The sequence below is a fragment of the Protobothrops mucrosquamatus genome, unplaced genomic scaffold (genome assembly GCF_001527695.2).
Source record: "Protobothrops mucrosquamatus isolate PMUCROS unplaced genomic scaffold, P.Mucros_1.0 scaffold1051, whole genome shotgun sequence".
Classification (NCBI taxonomy): Eukaryota; Metazoa; Chordata; class Lepidosauria; order Squamata; family Viperidae; genus Protobothrops; species Protobothrops mucrosquamatus.
Window position 1 is genome coordinate 19,041 of NW_015387283.1, and position 26,620 is coordinate 45,660.

A 26,620-nucleotide genomic window follows, 5' to 3' on the forward strand; every position below is an offset into this window, starting at 1 on the left:
GGCGCTCCCGGGCAGGGAAAGTCCTCGACTTACGACCGGTTGGGTAGTCCTCGACTTACGACCGGTTTAGTCCTCGACTTACGACCGGTTTAGTCCTCGACTTATGACCGGTTTAGTCCTCGACTTATGGCCGGTTGGGGTCACGGCATTAAAAAGGTTGAGAACCACTGAAATAGATAGTAGTTTATCTTGGTTTTTGATTTGGCAGGGAACAGGTTTTTAAAATCATTTTGGTTCCTCCAGTTTCTTGCTTTGCCTTGAAAGAGTGTGAGCCTTGTCCTAAAACAGGGGTCTTCAAACTTGGCCCTTTTATGACTTGTGGACTTCCAACTCCCAGAATTCTTCAGCCAGGCACGCTGGCTGAGGAATTCTGGGAGTTGAAGTCCACAAGTCATAAAAGGGCCAAGTTTGAAGACCCCCGCCCTAAAAGCTTGCACTGATATCCTTGGCAATATAAAGTCATTTGAACATTTGAGGGCAGATTCCTTATTTGGTGATAATGAGGTTGCTTAGTTAGCTTGCCCCCAAGTTCCTAAATAAAGGATGCTTTTTGCTGTATGGCCTTCAGTTGGTCTTCATCTCTGACCCTCAGGAATAAATCAACCTCATTTATAATTGCTGGATGTTCTGTAGCTCAGCTCTAAATCGAAAAATCTGCTGCGGGCTCTTGGAGAGATATTGCACAGTTTGCACACGAAGGATAAAGAGAAAATTATTACCTTTCTCAGAACTGACTCTGAAAATGCAACAGGCTTTTCAAAAAACAACACAGCCAAATGTTATCGTTTGGGTGTTAATGAGCAAGTTTCTCTTCCCCCCAGGGCAAGCCTCGTTAATCGACTTGTTAGTCTCCAAAGGCGCAGTTGTCAATGCCACGGATTACCACGGGTCCACCCCACTTCATCTCGCCTGTCAAAAAGGATATCAGAATGTCACAGTAAGCAGTTTGTGAACCACGTGCAACGTGTCGTTCTATTTTTATTTGTAGATTGACAAAAAGAACATCTAGGGGTTTTTTTCAGCCCCGAGTTCTCCTGAAAGGAAAATCTGGGCTCGGTTTCTTTAATAGCGGAATGGTGTGTGTGTGTGTGTGTGTTAGAATACAGGTAGCTAACTTACAACCACAATTGAGCTCCAGATTTGCATTGCTACGCAAGACAGTGATTAAGTTGTTGTTTTGCCCCATTTTACGACTTCTCTTGCCACCGTTGTTAAGTGAATCACTGCAGTTATTAAGTTAGTCACGGAGTTGTTAAGTGAGTCTGGCTTCCCCATTGACTTTGCTGGTCAGAAGGTTCAAAAGGTTGACCACGTGACCTCGGGACACTGCAACCGTCATAAGTACATGCCAGTTGCATAGCCTCTGGATTTTGATCACGTGATCACAGGGAATCTGCAGCAGTCGTAAGTGTGAAAAACGGTCATAAGTCACACTTTTCAGTGCCGTTGTAACCTTGACAAGTCACTTGTCAAAGCAATAATATCCTATATTAATTGCTTAATATCCTATATCCGTCAATCTGTTACACTGTTAATAAAGGCTTTTAGGGTAAACATTGCCTGGAAGTTCTTTGAAGTGTTTCATTAGTCGGAACCATGACATCACTAAATGAATGGTTGTGAGTCAAGGATTAGATACCAGAGGCTGTAACCTTCTTCAATCTTATCTGGGTGGACTCCCCCTCCCAGAATCCTCAGCCATGGTCTCGCTAGTTGGAGGATTCTTTGCTAATCCCCGTTCTTGCCTTTCTTCCTAGAGTTGGTTGCCCCACTCTACCTAATGGAGATGTTGGCCCTGTAAATACTGATGCTGGCCTGCAGCCCAAAGAACTGATGCATTTAGCCTTAAGTTCTTCTGTACTCACTTCCCATTGTCTTTTGCAAGGATTACAATAACGTCTCCATAAAAAGCCAATCATGAATAAAACATTTTGATTGATGAAGCTGCATCTTCCACCATTTTTTGGTTCAGGAGTTGGGGGGGTGGACTGGAGAAAACAACTCAATGTTGTAAAATTTATATTCCATGGAAAGTGCTTCAGGTGTTTCCATAGTCGCTCATTGCCATATTATTCCAGCCACTTCTGCTGTTGTCCGCCGTCGGGTTTCTGGATGCTCTTAACTTTCTTTTAAAAAAAGTTCTTTTACTAAAAGAAAGAGAAAGCTCCCATACATCAGAGCAAAATGCCAGCTTTTAGAATCATTTTTATTGGCAGCGGTGTCGTTGGGCCTTCATTGAGAAGGTAAAGAGCACTGTGGAAGGACTGGTTTATTTATGTTTAATAAATAAACCAGTCCTTCCACAGTGCTCTTTACCTTCTCAATGAAGGCCCAACGACACCGCTGGTCATTTCTCTTTTGGCTACCTTTGGATAAACACGAGTCAGCCATTTTGTGCACGTGCCTCCTAGATGCTCAAATAGGCGGGATAGGGGTGTACCTCAATTAGACTGGAGCCTGGAAATGTTGATCTCAAATCATTATCATCATCCATAAAAGTCTCTGAATTTTGCCGAGGTAGTAGCTCTTGTTGAGCTTCTTCATCTTGTATTATTCTAGTTGACAAAAATAGAAGGTAAGATTCTTTGGAAGTGAGTATGGATGGAGGTGTGACAAATGGAAGGAGGGTGCCAAAGGCAAGGGCCATGTGTGAGTTTATTGAAACAGGTGGATGTAAAATGACAGAGTAGCTTGAAATCTCTTGAGTTGATACTAAACATTATTTAAGGCAACTTTCTGAAGGACAGCTACGCTGCTGTTCAGCGGTGAAGTCCCATTTTGCCAGAAATGATGCATTAACATAACAGAATAACAGAGTTGAAAGAGCCTTGGAGGTCTTCTAGTCCAACCCCCTGCAAGGTCTTCTAGTCCAACCCCCTGCTGAGGCAGGAAACCCTATACTATTTCAGATAGGTGGCTGTCCAATCTTTTCTTAAAAATCACCCACAACTTCTGGAGATAAATCATTCCACTGATTAACCTAGCTTAAGGAATTTTTATTTTCGGTAGCTGTTCTTTGAAGTGCTAAGCAGTGTTTACCTATTGGTAGAGAGGTCTGGGTAGCTTGGTGGTAACTCTATGTTGGTTTCTGAATAGTGGAAAGTGAGATGTTTTCATGCCAATTTGCAGGTTGGTCCAAAAAAGTAGCTGAAACGGAAGATGGGCATTAATGATTTCATAAAACGCCCAGCAGATACCAGCCTATTATGACTTCTTCTCTGGATAACATTGCCTTTTTCTTTTTCTTTTCAGCTCCTTTTGCTACATTATAAATCAAGCACAGAAGCCCAGGATAATAATGGCAACACTGCACTCCACTTAGCCTGCACTTACGGGCACGAGGACGTAAGTAGATAGTTTAAAAAAGCAGTTTTCAGAGATGTCCTTCACTTTTGTAGTTCAGGGGTCTCCAATCTTGGCAACTTCAAGACTCGTGGACTTCAACTCCCAGAACTCCTGGCTGAGGAATTCTGGGAGTTGAAATCCATAAGTCTTGAAGTTGCCAAGATTGGAGACCCCTGCTGTAGTTGGTGAAGTGTCACTTGGACCATAACTTTCTTTTCCATCTCTTTTGAGGGGCAAGCAAATTTGAAATGTTTTAAGTTTCTCTCTCTCTCCAGTTTTCAGTTATTCTTGCGCATATGAAGCATTGAAAATGCTATTAATTAATTTTTATTATTTTTACACCATCCTTTCTCCATTTCCCGAGCTCAAGACATCACTACTAACCTTTCAAGGTTTCTCTGAAACACATTAAATCCAATGCGTGTTACTATAAAATTGCGGTAATTAAAACACTCCACGGGGAAAAAAATTCTAAAAATAGTCTGGATGCAGACATGGGTGGATCCTGAAAGTGGATCTTCTGCTGTTGTGGTTCTTTGAAAGTAACCATCTCAAAGGCAATGATCGGAACAGTCGGTCTCCTTTCTCTTTTGTTATATGGAAAAATGTGTGCAATGCGTGGTGTGCTTAACCCTGTTGTGTGTGCTGTCTGCTATTTATGGCGTAGCAGGGTTAATCTCTGGATGGATAAAAGGCAAAACAGCAGCTTCCCTTAGGCTGTGTATAAGCCGTTGCCTTCATGTAAAGTTCTTATCTTGGTTGTTCTTTTTTTGTAGTGTGTCAAGGCTCTGGTTTATTACGACGTCCATTCTTGCAAGTTAGACATTGGTAACGAAAAAGGAGACACGCCTCTTCACATAGCTGCCCGCTGGGGCTACCAAGGGATCATCGAAGTTCTCCTGCAGAATGGAGCCAACCCAGGCATTCTCAACCGGATGAAAGAGACGCCCGTGCAATGTGCATTAAATTCAACGGTACTTTTTAACCAACTAAAGTATTCTTAGCATGCTTTTTCAGTAACTTTGAAGCCAAGACATCCTGCATAGTCTCACTGTTTGACTATAGAGAGAGGGCAGAGGCCTTAGCAACGCTTACAATAGTAATTAAATAAGAGCCGTGGTAGCGCAGTGGTTAGAATGCAGTGTTGCAGGCTGACTCTGCCCACAGCCTGGTGTTCGATCCTGACTGGCTCAAGGTTAGTCTAGCCTTCTATCCTGCTGAGGTTGGTAGAATGAGGACCCAGATTGTTGGGGGCAAGATGCTGACACTGTAAACTGCCCCAGAGAATGCTGTAAAGCAGGGGTCCTGCTACCTGGCCATGGCCTATTCGGAATCGGGCCATGCGAGCAGTGGGCCGGTCTGGACGTGTGCCTGTACAGCTTGCCTTGGGCGAGCAGTGGGCTGGCACGTATGCACACGTGCACATAGCTTATCATGTGCAAGTTGAACTGTGCATGCGTGCGTGCCAGCCTGCCCTGCACCAGCTCGCTGATTGTGCAGCCCAGTTCCCCAGTTCCGCTGCTGTAAAGCACTAAGGAGTGGTATATAAGTCTATTTGCTATGGCTATTGCTATAATTAACACATGATTACTATTTCTGTGGGGTCCTTGGTGCTCTCTAAGCTTGGTTGATTTCTTGTAGATGCTTCACAGCTTTGCACAGCCTTTTAAAAATAGCTTCTGATTTATAATGTTGGAGAAAGGTCACAGTTGTGTTTTATGCATACTCATACACACAGAAGAGCTGCGAGAGAAATGTAGAATCTCTGTCTGTGCGCTCTTAGATTTGTTTTTATGCATAGTAAAAGTTCCCAAAACTTTCCTCTTTGTTTTTTTGGCATCTTCAATACAAATTAATAAAAACAAGCAGTCTTGTGACATCTTAAAAACCTAACCAGTTCAAGTTTATTACTACTCTGTTTGGCTTAATTATTTTTTTCACTTTGGCTAGATTTATTTTGTGAAGCTACAAAAAAAAAAACACCTATATGACTTTAAAATGCATTTGACTAACTTCTCTTAAGTTTCTGTATATTATGGCTAGGCCATTTTTCTTTAACTGGCGTTCCCTGAATCACCCACAGTTGGCTGTGTTTGCAGAAAACATTTGAGTAAAAAAAAAAATAGTTTACAAGCCACAAGAAAGCAGACTATTATAATTTAGCACTATCTGTGAACTCAGTTAATTTATTTGCTGGTAGCATACTTGATTATCCAGGTAGGTAATTTCTTGGGATCTGCACTTGCTTGCTCACTGGCTTTTAATCTCTCTGCAGATTGTATCCTTAATGGAACTGAACTACCTCACTTTTGAAAAAGGACAACATGCTTCTCAGGTAATTCAAATGTGTGGGTCCTAACTCTCTTTGTTTACAGCTATCCTGCTGATCAGCTGTTAAATAAAGGCTTTCTTTCTCCTTTTGCTTTCTTTATGGGATGTCCACTAGTCACCAGTCCGATCTTCGTGTTGTGAAGACACCATCAGCCAAGTATCATCCACCTCCAGTTTTTCTTCCATAATACTAGTGACAACAGTGACACCAGAAGAAGCCAAATCTAATTATAAAGAGGTAAGCTGATGATCTGGTAAGCATTTGGCAGGGCAGTCCAAGTTCTAATATAACTCCTGTTTTGTCCCTCTTTCTTAAATAACATCAGGCTCCATCCATTTGATTGGCAGATTCGGGAGACCGAAGATGCATACATTCCCCTTATGTGCTGCTAAGCCTCAGATTTCAGAAGGAATATTGAAGTAGATGAATATAGATAATGAAATATAGAAGACAGAGGAGATGATTGCATAGATTTATACAGGGAAGGGGTGGGGGAAGAGGCTGATCTTTCACCGGAGCCTAGAAACTCAAAATTTTTAAGCATCTCACAAATTTTAGAAGAGAAGGTATTTCAGAATGAAGGGGGTTCTACTAAGAAGCCTGCTTACAAGATATTTAATGCATGGTTCTTGCACTTAGCAAGCAACTAGATCTGTAACAGTGAAGGACATTTGTAAGACCTTTCCTTCCTTCCTTCCTTCCTTCCTTCCTTCCTTCCTTCCCTTCCCTTCCCTTCCCTTCCCTTCCTATCCTGCTTTTATTATTTTTACAAATAACATATCTGATACACCTTCCTCCTATTTTTCCCCACAACAACCTTCTGAAGTTGTAGAGTTACCAGGTCAAGATCACCCAGCTGGCTTTCATGGCTAAGATGGGGCTTGAACTCATAGTCTCCCGCTTTCTAGCCTGGTATCTTAATCAGTAGACCAAACTGACTTTCTATCCTGGTGTCTAAATTTTAGGGTCCTTTTATGTCAAACCAAACCTTCAGCTTCAGCGACCATTTAACATCTTCGTGGCCTGTTCTGTCTGTGCTGCCCCTTCTGGGCTAGTCCCTAAGAGCAGAAGCCCACTTTGCAATACTGTATATCAACTCTGTAATAGATGCCAAGTCAGGTAAAATGCTTTCTCTTTCTGGTGTTATTTGTTCTGTAGGTGGACAAGCTTCTAAGAGCAGTTGCTGATGGAGACTTGGAGATGGTAAGAACAGTTCACTGGATTCGTGCTTTGCAAGACCGTAGATGCTGGTGGGCACATGCATTGATGATGGTGCTAAGTAGAGTTTCCCAGCATAGGGATGATGCTACCACTCTGTCCCATATTCAAAGCTTCTCCGGACAGCTTTCATTTCCCCCCCCCCCTAATATCTTTTCTTTGCAAAAGGGCGGATGTTGGCTGGGTATAACAGTTTCACTAATTAGTGAAAATCGCTGAATTTGTGCAATGTGTTAAGTCAATCAAAATCTAATCCTAGATAGCCCCAATTTAATATAGTAGGAGAATGTACTTATAGGGTCTTGAAGATTAACTCTTTTGTTAATCTAAAAGCCAACCAAGTCATACAAAGCAAGAGAAGCAACCTAGAACAGTTAGAACAATTAACTAGTGGAACAACCTGCCTCCAGAAGCGGTGAATGCTCCAACACTGGAAGTTTTTAAGAAGAGACTGGACAGCCATTGTCTGAAATGGTGTAGGGTTTCCTGCCTGAGCAGGGGGTTGGACTAGATGACCTCCAAGGTCCCTTTCAACTTTCTTCTTCCTTTCCTTTCCTTTCCTTTCCTTTCCTTTCCTTCCTTTCTTTCTTTCTTTCTTTCCTTCTTCTTCTTCTTCTTCTTCTTCTTCTTCTTCTTCTTCTTCTTCTTCTTCTTCTTCTTCTTCTTCTTCTTCTTCTTCTTCTTCTTCTTCTTCTTCTTCTTCTTCTTCTTCTTCTTCTTCTCCTCCTCCTCCTCCTCCTCCTCCTCCTCCTCCTCCTCCTCCTCCTCCTTCTGGATTTTGTTGTGAGAAATTAACAGTTTCCTACATCAGTTATCTATGGGATAGGAGCTAAAAGGTGACTATTTAGAGTAGAAGTGTCCAACTGTGACAACTTTTAAGATTTGTGGACTTCAACTCCCAGAATTCCCTAGCCAGTGTTGAGAATTCTGGGAGTGGTCATCTACAAGTCATAAAGCTGCCAGGGTTGGACAGCCCTGATTTACAGTTCTCACCCATTGCTTTGGTCTATCCATGATTGGGTTGGGTTGTCTTCACAATTATATGAACGCAACCATTGTGGTTTCTCAGTAAGCATGTATGACGTAGGTCTATAGCAAACTGTGGACAAGGAGCCCGCTTTAGGCGGTGTTGACTGGACCTAAAGAGAAGGCATGTAAATAAGTTATATTACTTAAAAGTGCCAGGAAGAAGGTGGATTCCTGGCCAGAGCTGAAGGGCACTAAAAACATCTGGCCCAAGAGAATTTTTCCTCTAGATCTGGATGGAGCACATGCTGGCTTTTTAAATAGCAGTGCTTGTAAAAAAAAAAAAAACTTTCCCTTTGTATAATGCTCGTAACCAAGAATTTCCTTATGCTTCCCTCATTTCTGATTGGGGGAGCAAAGTGCTGTTTTTTGCAACCAAAGTGTATTTCTTCTAGATAAAAATTAGCGTTCTGGCTTCAAACATGAACCGTATTGAAAAGATAAATAGAACAGCAGACACTGGCCTATTCTGGTGCAAAGCCTTCTGGTTTTTAATCCCCAGCAATCCCAGCTAAAAGGATTGAGCAGAGAGGAACATCAAAGTCCAGATAAAGAGGGGATGTCTTTTCTAATTTAGATCACATCTCCTTAGCAAATTCATCTTGGCAGTGAGAACATTTAGCGCAGTGGTTCTCAACCTGTGGGTCGGGACCCCATTTGGGGTCGATCAACCATTTCACGGGGGTCGCCAAGCAAGGCTGTCCGCCATTTTTTTTGTCCGCCATTTTTTTCCCCTTTCCCGGCGGGTGCCTTACCTCCCTTGAGCTGGGCCAGCTGGTGGTCGGCCTGCTCCGTCTCTGCCGCTTGCCAGCTACGCCTTGGCCGGCGAAGGGGGCAAAACCACGCATGCACGGCGCTCCCGGGCAGGGAAAGTCCTCGACTTACGACCGGTTGGGTAGTCCTCGACTTACGACCGGTTTAGTCCTCAACATACGACCGGTTTAGTCCTCGACTTATGACCGGTTGGGGTCGCGGCATTAAAAAGGTTGAGAACCACTGATTTAACGGGTTCTATCGCTTGCCTGGCAGGAAATGAAATGTCACGAGGGGCCACCCTTACAGTCTTCTGGCACGTCTCATTTAATTTGCCCATTTCTGGGGAAATAACCAGGCAGCTGTTCTGTTCTTGCTGAGATGACATCTGGGCTGAAGAATGGCAAACATGCAGATTGATAAGATTTCCAAATGGTTCTGTATGGTCCAGGTGGGCAAAAATCCTTTCAGGCATGAAACGAGATTTCCAAAAGCCAAATGTTATTAGTCTAAGCTTCTTCCGTTAGGCAGGTTTTTAATGTGTGGGAAAGCCGCGAGGCTCCTTACGAAAGGGTGCAGAGCTGATAAAGATGGAATTAACTGTAGGGAAGGAGACCTGAACAACCCACACATTTTCCAATCCTCTGCCTTTATTGCAGGTGCGCTATCTCTTGGAATGGGGAGAGGATGATCTGGAAGACCCCAAGGAAATCAGCAATATGAGGACCCCAGAATTATGTCATCCTTTGTGTCAGTGTTCGAGATGTAGCCCTCTGCAAAAGGTTGGTGGCTGCTCCCGTCCGGGTATGTTCTGACTTGGCTTGTGAGAAGTCTGTGATTAATCACACTTGTCTTCTAAAGATCTTCCGGTGAGCTGCTGGGAAAAAGCGGTTTTCCTCACTAAGTGGGCTGTTGTAAGGATTGGGTGGCTGACAGAGGGAAATTCATTTCACCCCTAAGGAGAGGAGTAGGTTTTCCAAAGAAGGTGGCTTTATAGCCTTGACTCAGCTGCCTCTTCTACAGCTCGTTTGGACGTTGTCTAGTCCAGGGCTTTTCAACCTTTTCACCCATTGTACCACTTTTAGGATACGGCAACATCCGAGTACCACCAGTCGCCTAGCAAGGTGTCAAAAACTTGATGACCCCAAAAAAAAAAGGGAAAAAAGTGATGCAAGTACAGGTAGTCCTCGACATACAACAGTTCGCTAAGTGACTTTCCAAGTTACAATGGCACTGAAAAAAGTGCCCCCCCAAGCCACAGCCGAGCAAGATACCTGCCTGCCCACCCAGCGGCGCTCTTCCTCCTGTCCGAGGTTTCCATTGTTGTGAGCATTTCTGTTGAGGATTGGCAGCAGAGGTGGGGTGTGTGTGTGTGTGTGGTTTTTATTCCCCCTGTCTGCTGGGTGGTTGCAGCAGGTTTTGGTCACTTCACATGACCCTGGGATACTGTGACCGTCATAAATGTGAATCAGTTGCCATGCATCTGAATGTAAATCACAAGACCCTGGAGATGCTGCAACATTCCAGTTGATCGGCGCTTCTTCTGGGCTCAGCAGAAGCGCCAGGATCAGCGCCGAGCTCCAGCTGGAGCCTGGTGCTGATCCTGGCACTTCCACTGAGCCCTGACAGTCCCAAAGAAACGCCAATCAGCTGGAAAGCGGCACTGATCCCGGCGCTTCCGCTGAGCCCTGACAGCCCTGCAGCTCCAGCCATCTCTCGCTCAGGCTTGTGCGGTGCTGCCACCGGTTCAGCTCATTCCCCTCCCCTGCTACCACTTTTCTAGGATGGTCGCGTACCACCTGCCAGGTGCCAATGTACCATAGGTGGTACCCGTACCACTGGTTGAAAAGCCCTGGTAGTCCTCTGCTTCAGAAAAGTTTTGTACCTGTGCAAGTAAGCTGAGATCTTCCTTTCCCAACGGTCTGGTGTCTTTCTTGTCATCTTACCTCCCCCTCCCATTTTTAATTTGTAAATTTGCAGATCAAGGGCCTCTTACTTTGAGTTTGATTCATTGTTCTCATTATCTGGAAAGTCCTCCTTAGTTCCAGGTCAACCAGTATGATTTCATGCCAGTGCATTGTGCATTAGCCCCACTCACGGTAACACGTAAAAAGTTTGAAATAAAAACGTGGTGCGTTTTGTGATTGTTATATGTTGGTCTCAGCTGGTTGAGGGAATCGGTCATGCAGAAATGCCGGGCTGATGTCCCGTGTGCTTTTATTTCTCCCACCAGAAGTTCTTCAGGCTGCCTTCAAACGGCCTTGGAGTGAACGTTACCAATCAAACTGGTCTGTCGTCACTGCATGTTGCTGCTCTACATGGGCATGTGGACTTGGTGGCCCTCTTACTGAAACATGGAGCAAACATGGAAGCCAAAGATGTGAACCAAGCAGGACCTCTCCACTTCGCCTGCCAGAATGGCCATTTTCAGGTAAGGCCCCAGATGGGAAGCCTGTGAATGAATACATTGGCCTTCAGATCATGGGTAGAGACAGAATACAACCACTTGTATTCATGCTGATAATAAGTAAAGCTCAGTCCAGTACACAAATTGATCCTGTTCAAATTAACCTACTTTGGACATATTATATAAAGATCTAGCTCTCTGGAAAAGGCTGTTCCTGGGAAGGATGGAAGGAAAAAGAAGAGATGGGGTAGACTCAGTTTTAGTGGTGATGGAGGCACCATTGGAGGACCCCAAAGACCAGGTTAGGGACAGTTTTTCATGGAGTACATCTGGAGAACATCTCATTTGTGTGGTCACTAGGAGTCAACATCAACTTGATGGCACATAATCAGAATCAATAATTAAAGCAGATTTCAGACTTTCCCTCCCACAGAGTGTGTGGAAATGGAAGGTTTTTGTTGTTTTGTGTTGAAACTAAACTAGCTATAATGCCCCTTTTTTCCAACAGGTAGTGGAATTTCTGATAGAGTGCACTGCTAAGCAAAACAAAAAGGACATTTATGGAAATACCCCCTTAATGTATGCTTGCTTGAAAGGCTATCAGGAGATAGCAGCCATTTTATTACAGGTGAGAGATCTTTATCAAGTGTTGTTGGTTTTTTTTAACCTGTTTTTCTATTTTTTTTTTCCGCCTTGGTACTCACGAATCAATTACTCCTTTTTCACGGTCGCAAGGATTGAGATTGAAAATGTTTTGTTTTCATTTTTACCGACGCTTGCTTCACATTTGGAAGTTACAGAAATATGGGGTTTGTTTAGACAAACAAGCTGTTTTCTCACTTTATCTTTTTAAGACTGTGTTGAAGAGAAGGAACAAAACTGTACATATCATTTCTTAAATCCGAGGGACGATTGGGATGGGGTGGAACTCAACTTAGCTGCATGGTAACCCTGCAGAAAAAGATCACTTTCTGCATTTCCAGTTCAAAAGATAAGATAGCACACATAGGGAATGCCTTTTCTTCAGACTTTAATAAAGAACTGCTACAGAAACTTTTTTTTAGGAGATATTCTAAGAAGATGGGAACTTTTTAAAACTCTTGAATACTCCTACCAAGAAAGTCTTTATGTATATTATTTTCTTTGAATTATTTTTTGCAGGGCCCTGGCAGATTAAACTATGTTGTCCATGAATGAATCAATTGAAATCAGAAGGCTTTGAAATTTGCAAGCACGGCTTCTTAAAAGAAGTTTGTTTTCTCCTTTCCTGTTTTTGCTTTTCCAGCATGGAGCCTCCGTTAACCTTCCCAATAACCAAGGCAACACACCTCTTCACAAAGCGGTGATAGGAAATTACGAAGCAGTGGTTCAGTTGCTGCTGCAGCATGGCGCATTGGTGCACCTTAGGAACAACAGGCAATGCACCCCTCTTGACTACGCTGAACCTGTAAGTGGCGCATGAAGTCTCAGAATCATTATATATGCCAAGAAATGCTTAAACCTTTATAGGGCTCACAACATGTTTCCCAACCAATCCTTGAAGTTCTGCTCTTGTAGTGCCCTCGGGATCATGTGATCGTGATCTGGGTGCTTGGCAACCAGCCTGGATTTCCGGCCATCAGTGTCCACAGTCATGTAATTGCGATTTGCTATCCTTCCTGCTGGCTTCCCATGAGCCAAGTCAGTGTGGAAACCAGCAGGAAATCGAAGTCACAAGAAATCCTTGCTTAACAACCGACGATTTATTTAAGGATGGTAACCAGAACTACCAGAATTGCTGTTGCCAAGCAGCTAGTCATCTGACATTATGCTTTACGACTTCTTAGCTTAATGAAGACACCAATCCCAAGTATGGATCCTTAAGTGAGGACTATCTGTGCAGACAAAAATGTCCTAATCCAAACCAGGCCGTTGTTTCAGGATTGCTTAGGATGACTGGGTTGCACTTTATGCTCGATTCAGGTCTTGGTCGTGCGATCCCTCGTGCTGCAGTTTTTAAACCACAGTTGATACGTATGTCCCACAAAGTCAATCCATTGTGGCCTAATCAGTAAATCGGGAACCACCAGTTCAACCCATAAGCCAGGTCTGCTTGGAGATGCTGAGCATTGAATCTGGGGGGGGGGGGGCTTCTTGCCTGCAAACATGGTCTTTCTTCACTCAGTGAAGTCTTTTCCTCTTCTGCATTAATACAGCATATCAGATTTAAAGATGGAACAATGGGTTTCAGTTTAATCTCAAGATGATACGGTTGGGTGACATGTGCAACACCAGTGGGATTCAGTAATCTTTTTAATAAGAGCAAATCCTCCAGTTTATCCTCTCTCTTCCACCCTGTTTAAAGAATTCAGACCTCCTCAAGCTTCTTCAGGCTGCAGCATCCTCCGAGGAGGACGGACAGACGCTCTGCAAAGCTCGCATAACGCGGAAGATCAGGAAAAAAAGTGAGTGCTCCATTGTGATTAGTGAAAGCTTATTGAGAATAAGACAGTCCTCCAAAGCAGCTAGAACACAGGGATATTGTTTTGATTGCTGAACAAATGAAAGTATCTTCTCTCTTTGCCGGTATGTTTCTACCTGTATGTGTGTGTGTGTGTGTGTGTGTGTGTGTGTGTGTGTGTGTGAGAGAGAGAGAGAGAGAGAGAGAGAGAGAGGGGGGGGTAACTAGTGGTCAGTGTTTGCCTGGCTGTTGCTGGAGTTTTTGCATAAGTGGTGCAATCCAATAAGGCTGGCTATTACTTTGAAACAGAAGTGAACAGCAGTGATTTTGGATCTTTTGCTGATACTAATCTATGGCCTCAAGCTTATTTTTTTTGCTTAATGCTGAGTTGTTGAATGGTGCAGTAATGCTGAGATGTTAAGTAGTGGAGATTGTGCCAAGACCAAGGGTGAACTTGGCTCTAGAAAAATTAACCTTTTTTTATTTTCCCATTGTGTAAGCAAGGTCATTTACTGTACCTGTGGGTTAATGATTCGTAGCTTTAAAACGACACCCACTCTGAGAATCTAGAAATGAAAATGGGTGAAGATTTACCTTTCTTTTCACCACTGGCTTGCGAAAACATAGACTGCAAATTGCATGTCACTTGCTTTCGTTACTCAGAATAAGAACAATTGCCCACCCTCAGTCATCCTGCAAATGGGTCTCTACCCCTGGTTGGTGCATTTAAGGAATTTGTCCTCCTTAAAAAACTCCTTGCTGTAAATCAGATTGAAAGTCCATTTATTCCGGTGAACCCTCTCTTACATAGCCAGGAAGAGCCTTGTAGAAAACTCACGTTACAATCTTTATACAGCTGTTCTTGTCCGGGGTCCTATTTCAAGGTAGACTGCTCCTTGATTGTTGTGATTTCTGCACAAAACTTTCTTTCCACCTGGCATTGTTTTCAGCTTGCACCTAACAAAATGCAAATGGCAAAGCTGGCAGTATCATTGACGATTCTTTGGTCTATGTGAGACAAATAAGCAAGAGTTGCTGTATTTAAAACTGTTTCCCATAGGAGCGATCTCCGTGCCTGCACATGTACCTACAGCTGCAGACAAACATAGTGGTGAGAAACCTCTACAGATAGTCCTTGTTTAGTGACTGACTCTTTTAACAATCATTTGCAGTTACGACAGTGATGAAGTAACTGTCTTTGCATTATGACTGCTGCAGGTCTAAAGCAAAAGAAAGCTGAAGATGATTAAGCACAAGTTATAGTTTCACTTAGCAGCTGCTTCATTTAATGACCAAGTCACGGGTCCCAATTGTAGTCGCTAAACGAGGACTAACTGTACTTTGTTTTCTATATGCAATGGAAGTTTTATTATTTGGAAAAGTGAGCATCCAAACGCATCCTGCCTAAAATTCTATAGTCTATTCCAGATGCCATTCTGCCTGAAGTATTGATCCATCCATAATCCATTCAGCATTACAAGGTGCACTGTCACCATGATGCTGAACCTACTCAGGCCTTTCTTTAGCTTGTCAAAAAAGCAGATTATGCTGTTCATTTTAATGGAGGATTGCCTAGTTCAAGTGCTGGAGAATACTGCCCATTTCATGAATTTTGTACTTTAAATCTACAGTCAGTTTTAAGACTCCTGAGACAACGGACGATCTCATCGCCCGGCGCCTTCAACTACTTGAGTCAATCCATCGATTTAACAAGTAGGCTTCCAATTTTTGTGAAGTGTTTAAAATGCCCGATTCTTAAAAAGATATTGCCAGAGTAAATGTGAAGAAGAGCTGACATTACCTCAGATGTTGGAATCTAGTAAGGAATGGATCTTTTGACAATCTCCCCTGAATTATGGGGACATGTTACAGCGAATCAGTTATTAATTACAGATAGTCTTCAACTTATGACCACATTTGAGACCGGAACTTCCATCATTAAGCGATGCAATTTTACAGGCTTTTTTGTCACAGTCGTTAAGTGAATCGAATGGTAGTTAAATGAATCCTAGTTGCCTCATGGATTTTGCTTGTTGAAAGCCCAGCTGGAAAGGTCACAAATAGCAATGCTGTGGCTCTTGGGACATTGCAACCATCATAAATACATGCTAACCAAGTGCCCAAATTTTGATCATGTGACCACAGGGACGCGGCGACAGCCGTATGTATTAAGACTGGTCGGACGTCACCTTTTTTTCAGCACCGCCATAATTTTGGTCGTTAAACGAATGGTTGTAAGCCGAGGACTATCTGTAATCGGTATTATCAATGTTTTGTATTGGCTGTTCTAAAAATAGAAGGACTGCTGGGTGTCTAGGCATTTCAAGATTACTGAATTGAACTCAGAAGGAAGATCCCTTGAATTTGAGATCATCCATCCAAAACCAAGAAAGGACACGTTACAAATGTACATGCATGATTATATATACACCCGTCCGAAGCCATCTCTAATTTAGACATTTGGAAGAATGGTTTATAGTCCGGAGAATACCTTTAAATGGTTTGGTTTCGGAGCTTTAAATTTACAAACTTCAAAGGGGATATCCTGGCAATTGATTTTCAAGAAAGCTCAAGCTTTAGAAGTGAAAGCAAGCTAGTCCTCTTTCAGTTGAAATATTGCCCTCTGGCAGCTGGGCTGAGGAACCAAGTGACACAGACTGGAGTAACTTAGTTTTCCCTCTTGCGTTCTCTTAGATCAAGAGACCTGCGCAAAGCCATAACAAAAGATAAAAGTATGCCTAACTTTGATGAAGAATTATTGCGCCAGGTAGGTATACAGTAATGCACTTTTGTTTGTTTTTTTAAAACACAAATAAATTCTGCACGAGATAAAACTTTTAGCTATTTTTTATAGAATAAAAACACGAACATTTGGGGCAGAAGAGGAAAAAGTAGAAAGGGAAAGGCAGAAACCTATGTGGCTGCCAGGACCTAGAGCAAGATTTGCCAATTTTCTCTTTGCTGTAGAAAAAAAAGGGGGAAATGAACGGTGGCTAGCATTAGCAGGGAAGACTGAATTCTCTTTCAGTGTGAAATTTTAACTTCAGCCTTGCAAAACCTTATCAAGGCATTTTGATAGTCTCCAACCAGGGATTCTAAATGTATCTCTGATTAGGGCAGCGGTTCTCAACCTATGGGTCGCGACCCCATTTGGGGTCAATCGACCATTTCACGGGGGTCGCCAAGCAAGGCTGTCCGCCATTTTTTCCCTTTTCCGGCGGGTGCCTTACCTCCCTTGAGCTGGGCCAGCTGGTGGTCGGCCTGCTCCGTCTCTGCCGCTTGTCAGCTACGCCTCAGCCGGCGCAGGGGGCAGAACCACGCATGCGCGGCGCTCCCGGGCAGGGAAAGTCCTCGACTTACGACCGGTTCGGTAGTCCTCGACTTACGACCGGCTTAGTCCTCGACTTACGACCAGTTTAGTCCTCGACTTACGATCGGTTGGGGGTCGCGGCATTAAAAAGGTTGAGAACCCCTGGATTAGGGCATACGCCTATTTCAAGCTTAGAACACAATGTGACACTTTTTCAAAGATTTTAGCCGTAAGAAACAAGAGCAATTTGAAACAAAACTCATTAAGGAGGAGAAGTGGGTTGGAAATCCATAAAACGAGTACAAAGGGAACGCTGTTTTGGAGGACGTGGAACAGTCAGAATGGATATTTTTTGTTGAGATGGACTTCTTTGCATTTCAACAAGATAAAAACTAGCATTCTTCCCTTTCTTCTCTAAGCTAGCTATCAAGAGCTTTAATAACAAGCAGAATCCAGTGGATGTGTTAGAGCAAATTCAGACTCATAATCTTGACGCCAATAGCTGTGATGGACCTGTAACCGCTGAAGGCGATGCAGAGATAGCGCCTTTTAGAAAAAGAGAAGTACATCGGAGTCACACTATTAGCGTGGGACTTTCAACGACAGATATTAGTGACTTCTACAGTCTACCCAGAGATGCAAGTGCTGCTCCTACTGACAACTGTCCTGAGAATTGATGCTCTAAAACAAAATGAATAAGAAGTCTGGGTGTCTTATGTAAGGAACACGAGTTTCAGGTAGAGTGGTTCAACGTTGAAGAGGCTACGTGGGATCAAAGTTTTCAAAATTACATCGGACGTTTAGCAGGAAGAGAAGCTTCCCCCTCTGACTTGGCATGGAGTTTGCACTTCTGGAGACGGACACTCCTCTTTATTTTTGAATAAATCGTTAAAATCCCGTACAGTAGATCTATATTTAAAAAAAAAACTAGAAATATATCGAGATCTCAGAATCTATATAGTATTGCACTCTCTAATCAATTTTAATAATAATAGATATGTGAGAGAAAAAACTTTTTATGGCATTTTGAAGGATTGTTCTATTTTTATTCTGAAAATGCGGTGGTTTTAGTTGGTGAGCTGCTGATGGCCGGAATGCTTACAGCCCTCCCAACAGTATGAGGTGTGTTTAAAAGTTTAAAGAGGCCAAATTGTGTAGCTCATTTAGTGCTCACCGAATTGATTGCAGTGGAGGCTGGAACAGGGAAATTAAGAGTAATGGCTTTTAACAAAAGGTACATTGCATCTTGCAGAAGAGAGTAGACCCTAATTAAAAAAAGAATTCCCTCCGAGCAGAGTTGAAACTTCTATTCAGTATGTTTGTATTATATGAACTGCCCACATAACTGAGCAGCCCAACCGCATTAGCTATTTTAAATTATGTATCTGTGGCACACAAAACAGGCTACTTAAGCAGAGCACATCTGATTTAAGTTGCAATCTTTGAAAAGCAGCTTCCTTGCCCTTACTTTCAAAGGCACTTCCAACTGGTCTGTTGTGCACTTTTAGAAACGGAATGTCAACTTTAGGTGAACATTCCAAGTCAATTATGGTGAATAGCGCAATACTTTCATTTCATATTTTGTGTTTATGTAATGTTTGTATACAAAACTGTGCTTTTTAAATTGGTTTAATATGTCTTAATAACTTGTTTTAGGTAGTAAGGTTGTCTTAGAATTTCTCTGTACATTAATATTACGGTTTAAAAACTGAGCTTTAGCTTGCTGCTGAAAAAGTTTATTTTTCTACTAAGTAATTCACCTAATTTTCATATGTGCCTTGGACTTGTGCCAAATAATGTAAACTAAAGTAGTAAAATTAACAGTTATGTGTTCTTAATGTCTGACTCTTTAATTTAAATCACAATTTGTAAGCTAATCTGTGAGCATCAAAGCAGTTTCCTAAAATGTTCAGAGTGTTGCTGAAACCCATATTTTGGGAACACAAGATATTTCTTGAGGATCAATTAGATACCTGAACAGAGGATGAAACCCCCACCTGCCTGGTTATGCTTGGGTTCAGTTTAATGTATTATATAAACCCAACTATAATGCTTATTCAACAATCTAATTCAATTGTCTCAAGACAATCTATGAACGCAGTTCTGTGGTCCTCAAAACTATTTACAGCCACCATCCTAGAGAGAGAGAGAGAGAGGACTTCCAGTGTTGTACAAAATGTATATTAAGAAAAAATACTTTGTGGAATAGGAATAGACAAGAATTGGTCACAGCTAACTTTGCTTAATGGAAAGGTTTTAATACATTTCAGAGCCCATACAAGCCAGAAAAAGAACTTGTCTTTTAACACTGACTTACATAGGATAGATTGTACGCATGGATCAAACACTTACGTTCAGTAACAAAAAGGCGTATTGTTTACAGTGGCATCATGCATGAAAGGTGGTCTTTGAGCTGCTTTACAACTCTGAAAATGGGAAATAATTTCAGTAGAATAGAATGTATTTATGTGGTGGTGAATTACACCAAGACAAAACACAGAAACTAGCCTGTAGTTGATTTTAGCAAACATTAAAATCTTCTTTTTAAAAAGAACCTTAAAATTAACTTTGGCTAAATTATGTTCAAAAATCGTAGCATTTATTAATCCGCTTCTGTATAAAAACAACGTACTGAAGGTTTTCTTTTCCCAAGCAGACTTTAATTAAATTTCATGATGTTCTAAGCCAGGGGTAGTCAACCTTGGCTCTTTTATGACTCGTGGACTTCAACTCCCAGAATTCCTGAGCCAGCTAAGCTGGCTCAGGAATTCTGGGAATTGAAGTCCACGAGTCGTAAAAGAGCCAAGGTTGACTACCCCTGTAAATCTAAGCAAAGCATTCTGAATTTGCAATACAGCAAATCTGTCAACAATACATTATGCAGCCATATTTTTGTGAACCAGCCTGTCTTGCTTGATTCCAAACCAGGTTTATCAAACTCCAGGAAGTGTTCTGACATATAATGTACACACAGTATTTCTGATCCTTTGAAACCGTAGTAATGCTAATCAGGCTTCAAAGCCAATTTCAAAAACACAGCCATCAGGGAATCTTGTTTGGCATTAATCACAGCTAAGATAATTGAAAATGAAGAGAGAATTTCTACATGGGGGAGAGAATAAACTCGATGGCTGCTCCTCAACTTTTATTCATGGATAAGAAATGAATACTTTATGGGTATATCGTATGTCCCTCCCTTACTTAAATATACAAATGAAATTCTCTTTCCAATATGTAATTTAGCCCGTAGACAAATTGGTATTTGTTGGTAAGGTAGAATTTCATTTCCTATGGGACATGAAGTACCTATAGAAGAGTCAGGGCAAGTATCTTTTCACATCTGCCAATTGCACAATAAATTTAACTACACAGTGTCGAAGGAAAGCTGAAACCTAAGAAATAGAGAGTGAATCCTTATTTCTCAAGCTCATATAAAACCTATCTAAGGAAACAATTTCACTTAATTATACAGAAGGCAAGCTTATCCGTTTTACTTTTTATAAAAATGTGTAGAGAACATTGTGTAAACTTTCATCTATGATAGAACATACTTTCCTTGACATATTCCAGACAATTAGCAGTTGGCAACTGTTTTCATATTCCATTAATTAATCTTCCTCATCGGAATCCAACACTTTTCTTCTATTGAACTAGAAGAATGATAGAATAGAGGTGAATCAGGCTTAAAATAGTTTGAGGCTAAATTGTCAGTCGTTGATTTATAGTAACAATATCAAATGTTTATGAGACACACACATGTACAGCAATTCTAGCACTGATGTGTAATCCCATATTATTGCTAGGTAGTCTTCCTATACAATTTTGAAGGTGCAAAAAGTGAAACTGTACTCTTAAAACTTATCTACTTAAAGCCTCTGTAGTATCTATGGGGGGGGGAGGAGGGAGACAGAAGAAAGAATCTGGACAGTTTACAGATAAAATTAAAAGAAAATAAGGCATATCAAGAAGAAGAAAAAAAAGACAACTGACCAAGGTTAAAATCCAAAGAACCAAATAGCAAAAACAAAAGACACAAATGGGTTCAATAGCCATCCTAACCCTAAGCTTGAAAGAACAGACAGTTTGTGGAATATTGAAAGAGTGGGAGCAATTCAAAGATAAAGAATGAAGGGGCAAAACATTAAAAGGGGCTAAGAAAAAAAATGCAATGTATTGAGCAGATATTAAATAAATAGGAAGCCTTTCACATCCGTAAATTATCTGCTGCCAGTTTCAGTGATGTAATTTGCTCTATTCTACCTGAAGAGCTACATCAAATACTCACTGCCAACTATGCTGTGTCTACTTTTCTTCCTTTCTGTACAAACCAGATTTAATTAATTTAAATTAGTTTTAAGATATCTTACCTTTACTGTTGTTTTTTTGTCTGTTTGCTGACTCACTTTTTCAAGTATTTCTATCAACCCTTGTTCTGATATCTAAGTAGTCAGGAGGAGAATGGAAAGAATATTTACTTGGTAGAATGGTACACAGAGCTCTAGCTGAAAAATTTAAATATTTACGGTTCTCATGTTGAATTACTGGTACCTTATTTATTAAGATACAAATAGCAACAATCCACTGTTCGAACTATACTTGTGATTTTGTCCTCCATATACAATAGCACAGTAGCAAAGAATAGAAACAGAAGCAAAGGTGGGAAAACTGTCAAAATATTATGAATAGCTAACTGCTTGCTTTGCTAGCTATAGTAATTGTTCAAGTCACTAATATCCAGAATGCTTAGAGGGCTTGGGAGACAGGCTGCTTCTTCCCCCACTGAAGCAAGTTCTACAAAAGGCAGGAAACACTCCTGCTTAGCAACATGGCCAGTAGAAGTTCTTTTGGAGCAAGCGGTTCTTTAAGGGTCCATCCATACTCTCCTTTATATAAAACAGAGAGAAAGGTACCCAGGGAGAGAGATAAAGGACCATTCTAATTGCAGTGAACATTTTATAAGTTTTTGGCAGGCTGTTACACCATCCGAATTCCAAACAAGAAAAAAAAACACCAGGTTTTTATTCCCTTTTCAAATAATAGCCAACCAAATGTACTTTGGGAAACCACATCTCTGAATACTTCGCTCCACACCTCTGAATACTTTGCTAGAGAGCAATATTGCAGGGAACTAAGAACAGGAAAGAAACTTACTTTTCCACCTAGCTGTCCAAATCTTGCCATCTGTATAAGGTAATTTTCAACTGCCTTTGCCTTTTCTGGCTTTACAAGTGCTAAATTGCTTACTACAAGAGGAAAACAAATATTTGGTTAATTAAACATCATTCATTAAGAGATATATCTGGGCTGCTCTCTCAAGAGCTCAAGACTACAAGGGAATCTCCCTTCATTTTAACACCACAGCAAAACTGGCCTTGACTGGGTGGGAGAAAGGCCCAAAATCACCAAGTAAATTTCCAAGGCTGATTATCTCTCCAACCCAAGTCCAATACTTTAAACACCAAGCTGGCTCCCACAACTGTATATTCAAGAACAAAAAGATTATTACATCTATCCCAGACCTTAATCCTGAATTAAGAAAAGCAACCCTTATATTACTGGTGTTTAAATAAAAACGTTTGTAAAAACTGACCAACTGGAGAATGGTACAAAAGTTTAAGGAATGGTTTGTATTCTAACTGATCTTAGTACAATGATTGCTTTAGGTCAGGCATGTCAAACTCGCGACATCATGTGACGTCGCGCGATGTATCGGAGCTTTTTCTCCATTGCTTGCAATGGGGTGGGCGCGGTTTTGGGATGACGCGTCCAGCCCGCGGGCCGGCAGTTTCACACCCCTGCTTTAGGTTATGCGTGCACCACTTTTTCAAGTAACGAGATGAAGTAATTGTTGTCAATATTCAGGATGCTATAATCAAGACAAAATCAAATACCTACAGGTAATATATAAATATTGCTATAATTAAGGATACTAAATATAGCATACTCTCATGCTTTTGGATGGATGATACCAATAAGATACAGCAATTCAAAACTGATGGAGTGGAGGACTGCTGACCAATGAAATTCTGAGTATGTGTACAATGTCAGTGCCATTTAGGCATGGATAGTATTACACCCTATGACACGCTTCCCTGCAATTAAGTAAGACTTTTATCTAGAGGTTAATGCCAAGACTCCTCTATCTTTTTGAAACTCAAGTACTTTGGCCACCTAATGAGAAGGAAGGACTCACTGGAGAAGAGCCTGATGCTGGGAAAGATTGAGGGCAAGAGAAGAAGGGGACGACAGAGAATGAGGTGGCTGGATGGAGTCACTGAAGCAGGAGGCGTGAACTTAAAGGGACTCCAGAAGATGGTAGAGGACAGGAAGGTCTGGAGGAACGTTGTCCATGGGGTTGCGATGGGTTGGACACGACTTCGCAACTAACAACAACAACCTCTGTCTTTCTGTAAGACCCTTGAAAACCTGGTTCTTCCTTGGGCATTAGGCCAGAATGTTGGATGAATGCATCTTGACTGAAAAATCTTGAAAGAGATAAGCAGTGCTTGGCCTGTGAATCTGTTAATTTTGTTGCTCTGTTGATTTCCATTCAAGAGGTTTATTGTATTCTATTTTCCCCAAATTGCTTTTTGCAAATTGAGTGATCATATAAATCAAACAATAAATACTTACATCTGGCACGTGCTGCTTGATCCAAAACCTGAGCCAAAATATTATTTCTCATTTCAGCTTCCCTGTAATGATGAAATAATTTTACATAGCAGAAAATAAAAATTGGTCCCCAAATGTTAACATTTCTGCTAAAACGCTAATTATAATATATGTTAATTTTATAATTCAATGCATGACTTAGTTATATATCATATTTTGATATTTCTTTTATTAATTATTCCAGCATATTATTTCTTAACATTAGCATTTCTACAGTTTAATTTCTACAGTTTTTCAAAAACTGAAAATCAAATCAGTTTTACATCTATAAATAATTGCCAGGGCAAATTTTTTAATTAGGATGACAAATTATCCCAGAAAGCTTGTATCCTAATAAAAAATTAATTGGAAAAACCTAAAATCCATTTATTTTACCACTTGATCATATCAATCTTCCAGCATTGAACAGAATACTGATCAATTATAACAGTTGCTATTAAAATATAGTAGCAAAAGTTAGTGCACACTAATTATTACAGCTTTCTCTTTTGGAAGGTGGAACTTTCGAAAGGATTACCATATTTAATAATATTCTATTTAAAATGCTGCAATGCATGTTTTTGAAAGAAAATATATACCATGAAATGAATGATTTCAAAAGCACATAAAATCATATTTATATGATCTAAATATTCTTAAAGCCAAAAGATATGAAACTGAATGTTCATAAGCTATTGAATGTGCTAAGTTTGGGATGTGCCCCACTGCTCTTAGAGAAAAAAAATAATGAAAAGTTCCAGTAACAAGTTCTTAAGTAACACCGCAATACCTCTGTTTTGATTCTTGTTGTGCAATTTCACTGGAAGGATCCTAAAAAGTTAGAAATAATCAGGTTATTGTAACTGAAGAATAAACTGAAGGATGTTTCTTCTGAGGTCTGATTGGCAAAATGCTAAATTATGCATGCTGTCACCTTAACATTACAAGGGTTTTAAGGGCAGAACTGCTCAACATCAAATGGCTGTTATACGCACAACTATTATGGTGTCTTAGTAAGAGAAAACTTAAGGGTCAAAGGAACATTTTATTTGGGTGTTTTGAACTGCCCAGCCTCTATCCCTTTTAGAATACGTAAATTGCAAATATATACAATCTTCAGTGCTTCCTATGTCAAAAGCATACTGTTTCATATTGTCTACAGAAACAAAACTACTGTATATACCCAATTCTCAGCTTATCTGCAAATATGCTTTCCAACTGGAAAATCATCTAATTTTGGTACTTCTCTGAAGTGGGGTAGCCCAAAGAAATGCTGGCACTTCCTACACAGAAACTGAAAAATAAGCTAGCAAACTCAATCTCTTCCATTAGAAAACAAAGTGCAGTATCTTCATTAATAGCCAGTTTGGTGTAGTGGTGAAGACGTTGGCCTAGAAACCAGGAGACGGTGAGTTCTAGTCCTTGCTCTGGCATGAAAGCCAACTAGGTAACTTAGGCCACTCCCATTCTTTCAGCCCTACCTACCCCACAGGATTGTTGTGGAGAAAAAGGGAGGAGGAAGGAGTGTTAGACATGTTTGCCACCTTGAGTTATTTATTAAAAAATAAAGGCAGAATATATTTTTTTTAAAATGCCAGCTAGGTGACTTTGGGCCAGTCACTCTTTCTCAGTCTAATGCACCTCACAGTGTTGTTGATGCGTGGAAAAGGTACCACAATTAGGTGTGTTTGCTACTTTGAGTATATATATATCAGGGGCCCTCAAACTTGGCCACTTTAAGACGTGTGGACTTCAACTCCCAGAATTCCCCAGCCAGCCATGCTGGCTGGGGAATTCTGGGAGTTGAAGTCCACACGTCTTAAAGTGGCCAAGTTTGAGGACCCCTGACATATAGGTAGTCCTCAACCGACAACTTTTCATTTAGTAATCCTTCGATGTTACAGCACACTGAAAAAAAAGCGACTTATAACCATTTTTCACACTTTATGATCATTGCCATATCCCCACAGTTGCGTGATCAAAATTTGGACACTTGGCAACTGGCACATTTTTAAGACAATCGCAGTGTCTGACAATTGAAGAAGTCAATGAGGAAGCTAGATCCACTTAACAACTGCATGACTAACTTAACAACTGCAGTGATTCACTTGACAACAGTGGCAAGAAAGGTGGTAAAATGGGACCAAACTCAACCCTGTCTCGCTTAGCAACAGAAACGTTGGGCTCAACGGCGGCCACAAGTCGAGGACTACCTGCATTTTAAAAAGGTAGGATTAAAACCCCAATAATAAGGACAAAAGAAGCCTCTGGAATTCGTCTCTCTTTGCCTTTACGCTATGTCCACATTGCACCAGCTCAGCAGGCGACGTCAAACGTGGTTTATTTCCCCAAACCACCTTAGACAAGCCACAGAGAAGATGCAAAAATCGAGCTGAACCTGATTCCTCAATTAATGCATTTTCACCGTTCACAGCATCAAAAACAGGCTGGTTTCCCGCAGCACAGGCACAAACGCGCGTCAGCAGGTTGTGAGAACCGACAATGGGGGTGGGGGGGGAAATGTATGAGGGGAAGAGCGGGAGGGGCCGGTGCGCCTTATTATAAGGGAGGTGGGAGGCATAAAGGTTTTAATAAATAGACACATCGGCCTAGGCCATTTCCCTCTCCCTCCTTCCCTCTTGGGGAGCTGCGGGGCCCCGTTCTGACGAGACGCGCGGCCCCGTCAAGCAGGGCTGAGGGGGGGGTGTCGTGAGGACCCAGCCAACACGCGTGTCGGAAGGGTGCTGCTCGCCTCACCCCATGCTTGGCCTGCAGCTCGGCCATCCTCTGCTTGCGCAGCGCCTCCAGCTCCTCGTCCGCCATCGCCTCGCAGGCCGGGAGACGGGCCGGAGCAGCCCCGCCGCGCGTGAGGGAGACGGAGAAGAAGAAGCAGCAGCACCGACCGCGCCCGCCGCGTCTCTCACGCCTCTCTCTCTCTCTCTCTCGGGCCGCCTTCTTTGCGCCTGCGCGGGGCCACCTCCTGCTCGGTTTAGGGAGTCGAGTGCCGAGCGAGCGAACGCGCGCGCCACGGGCCCTCCGGCAGCGTCTCTTGATGGACTCCGCTTGCCAGGCCTAATGAGTTGAGCACCGATCAAACAGGATCCTGGAAGGAAGGAAGGGTTAGAGAGGGTAGCAGGA

General features: G+C 41.8%; 2 protein-coding genes across 2 annotated transcripts in view; one reads left to right on the forward strand and one right to left on the reverse strand.

The window, feature by feature from the left end:
- ANKRD27 (ankyrin repeat domain 27) overlaps positions 1 to 18,659 on the forward strand; it is a 36,727-nt gene extending 18,068 nt beyond the window's left edge. Inside the window, exons 15-28 of the mRNA XM_015820069.1 lie at positions 822 to 937; positions 3,253 to 3,345; positions 4,122 to 4,319; positions 5,621 to 5,680; positions 5,792 to 5,914; positions 6,836 to 6,880; positions 9,334 to 9,456; positions 10,908 to 11,105; positions 11,590 to 11,709; positions 12,367 to 12,528; positions 13,426 to 13,525; positions 15,153 to 15,234; positions 16,216 to 16,288; positions 17,251 to 18,659. Of these exons, the coding sequence (XP_015675555.1) occupies positions 822 to 937; positions 3,253 to 3,345; positions 4,122 to 4,319; positions 5,621 to 5,680; positions 5,792 to 5,914; positions 6,836 to 6,880; positions 9,334 to 9,456; positions 10,908 to 11,105; positions 11,590 to 11,709; positions 12,367 to 12,528; positions 13,426 to 13,525; positions 15,153 to 15,234; positions 16,216 to 16,288; positions 17,251 to 17,508 (1,751 nt within the window). The 3' untranslated portion in view covers positions 17,509 to 18,659. The remainder of the gene's footprint in view (positions 1 to 821; positions 938 to 3,252; positions 3,346 to 4,121; positions 4,320 to 5,620; positions 5,681 to 5,791; positions 5,915 to 6,835; positions 6,881 to 9,333; positions 9,457 to 10,907; positions 11,106 to 11,589; positions 11,710 to 12,366; positions 12,529 to 13,425; positions 13,526 to 15,152; positions 15,235 to 16,215; positions 16,289 to 17,250) is intronic.
- A 407-nt stretch (positions 18,660 to 19,066) lies between these two features.
- Positions 19,067 to 26,370, reverse strand: PDCD5 (programmed cell death 5). The gene is made up of 7 exons (XM_015820072.2): positions 26,240 to 26,370; positions 24,273 to 24,313; positions 23,465 to 23,526; positions 21,983 to 22,074; positions 21,199 to 21,270; positions 19,702 to 20,481; positions 19,067 to 19,531 (listed from the first exon to the last, which is right to left on the reverse strand). The coding sequence occupies exons 1-6, from the start codon at positions 26,303 to 26,305 to the stop codon at positions 20,440 to 20,442; spliced, it is 375 nt and encodes a 124-aa protein (XP_015675558.1). The 5' UTR covers positions 26,306 to 26,370; the 3' UTR covers positions 19,067 to 19,531; positions 19,702 to 20,439.
- Between the last annotated feature and the right edge of the window lie 250 nt (positions 26,371 to 26,620).

What these genes read in the sequence shown, in the direction of transcription:
- PDCD5 (XM_015820072.2), bottom strand. Translation starts at nt 26,305, where the DNA reads ATGGCGGACGAGGAGCTGGAGGCGCTGCGCAAGCAGAGGATGGCCGAG. An exon ending in CAACAAGAATCAAAACAGAG is followed by an intron (nt 23,527 to 24,272) that starts GTATTGCGGTGT and finishes TCATCATTACAG; the next exon opens with GGAAGCTGAAATGAGAAATA. An exon ending in ACAAAAAAACAACAGTAAAG is followed by an intron (nt 20,482 to 21,198) that starts GTAAGATATCTT and finishes TCATTCTTCTAG; the next exon opens with TTCAATAGAAGAAAAGTGTT.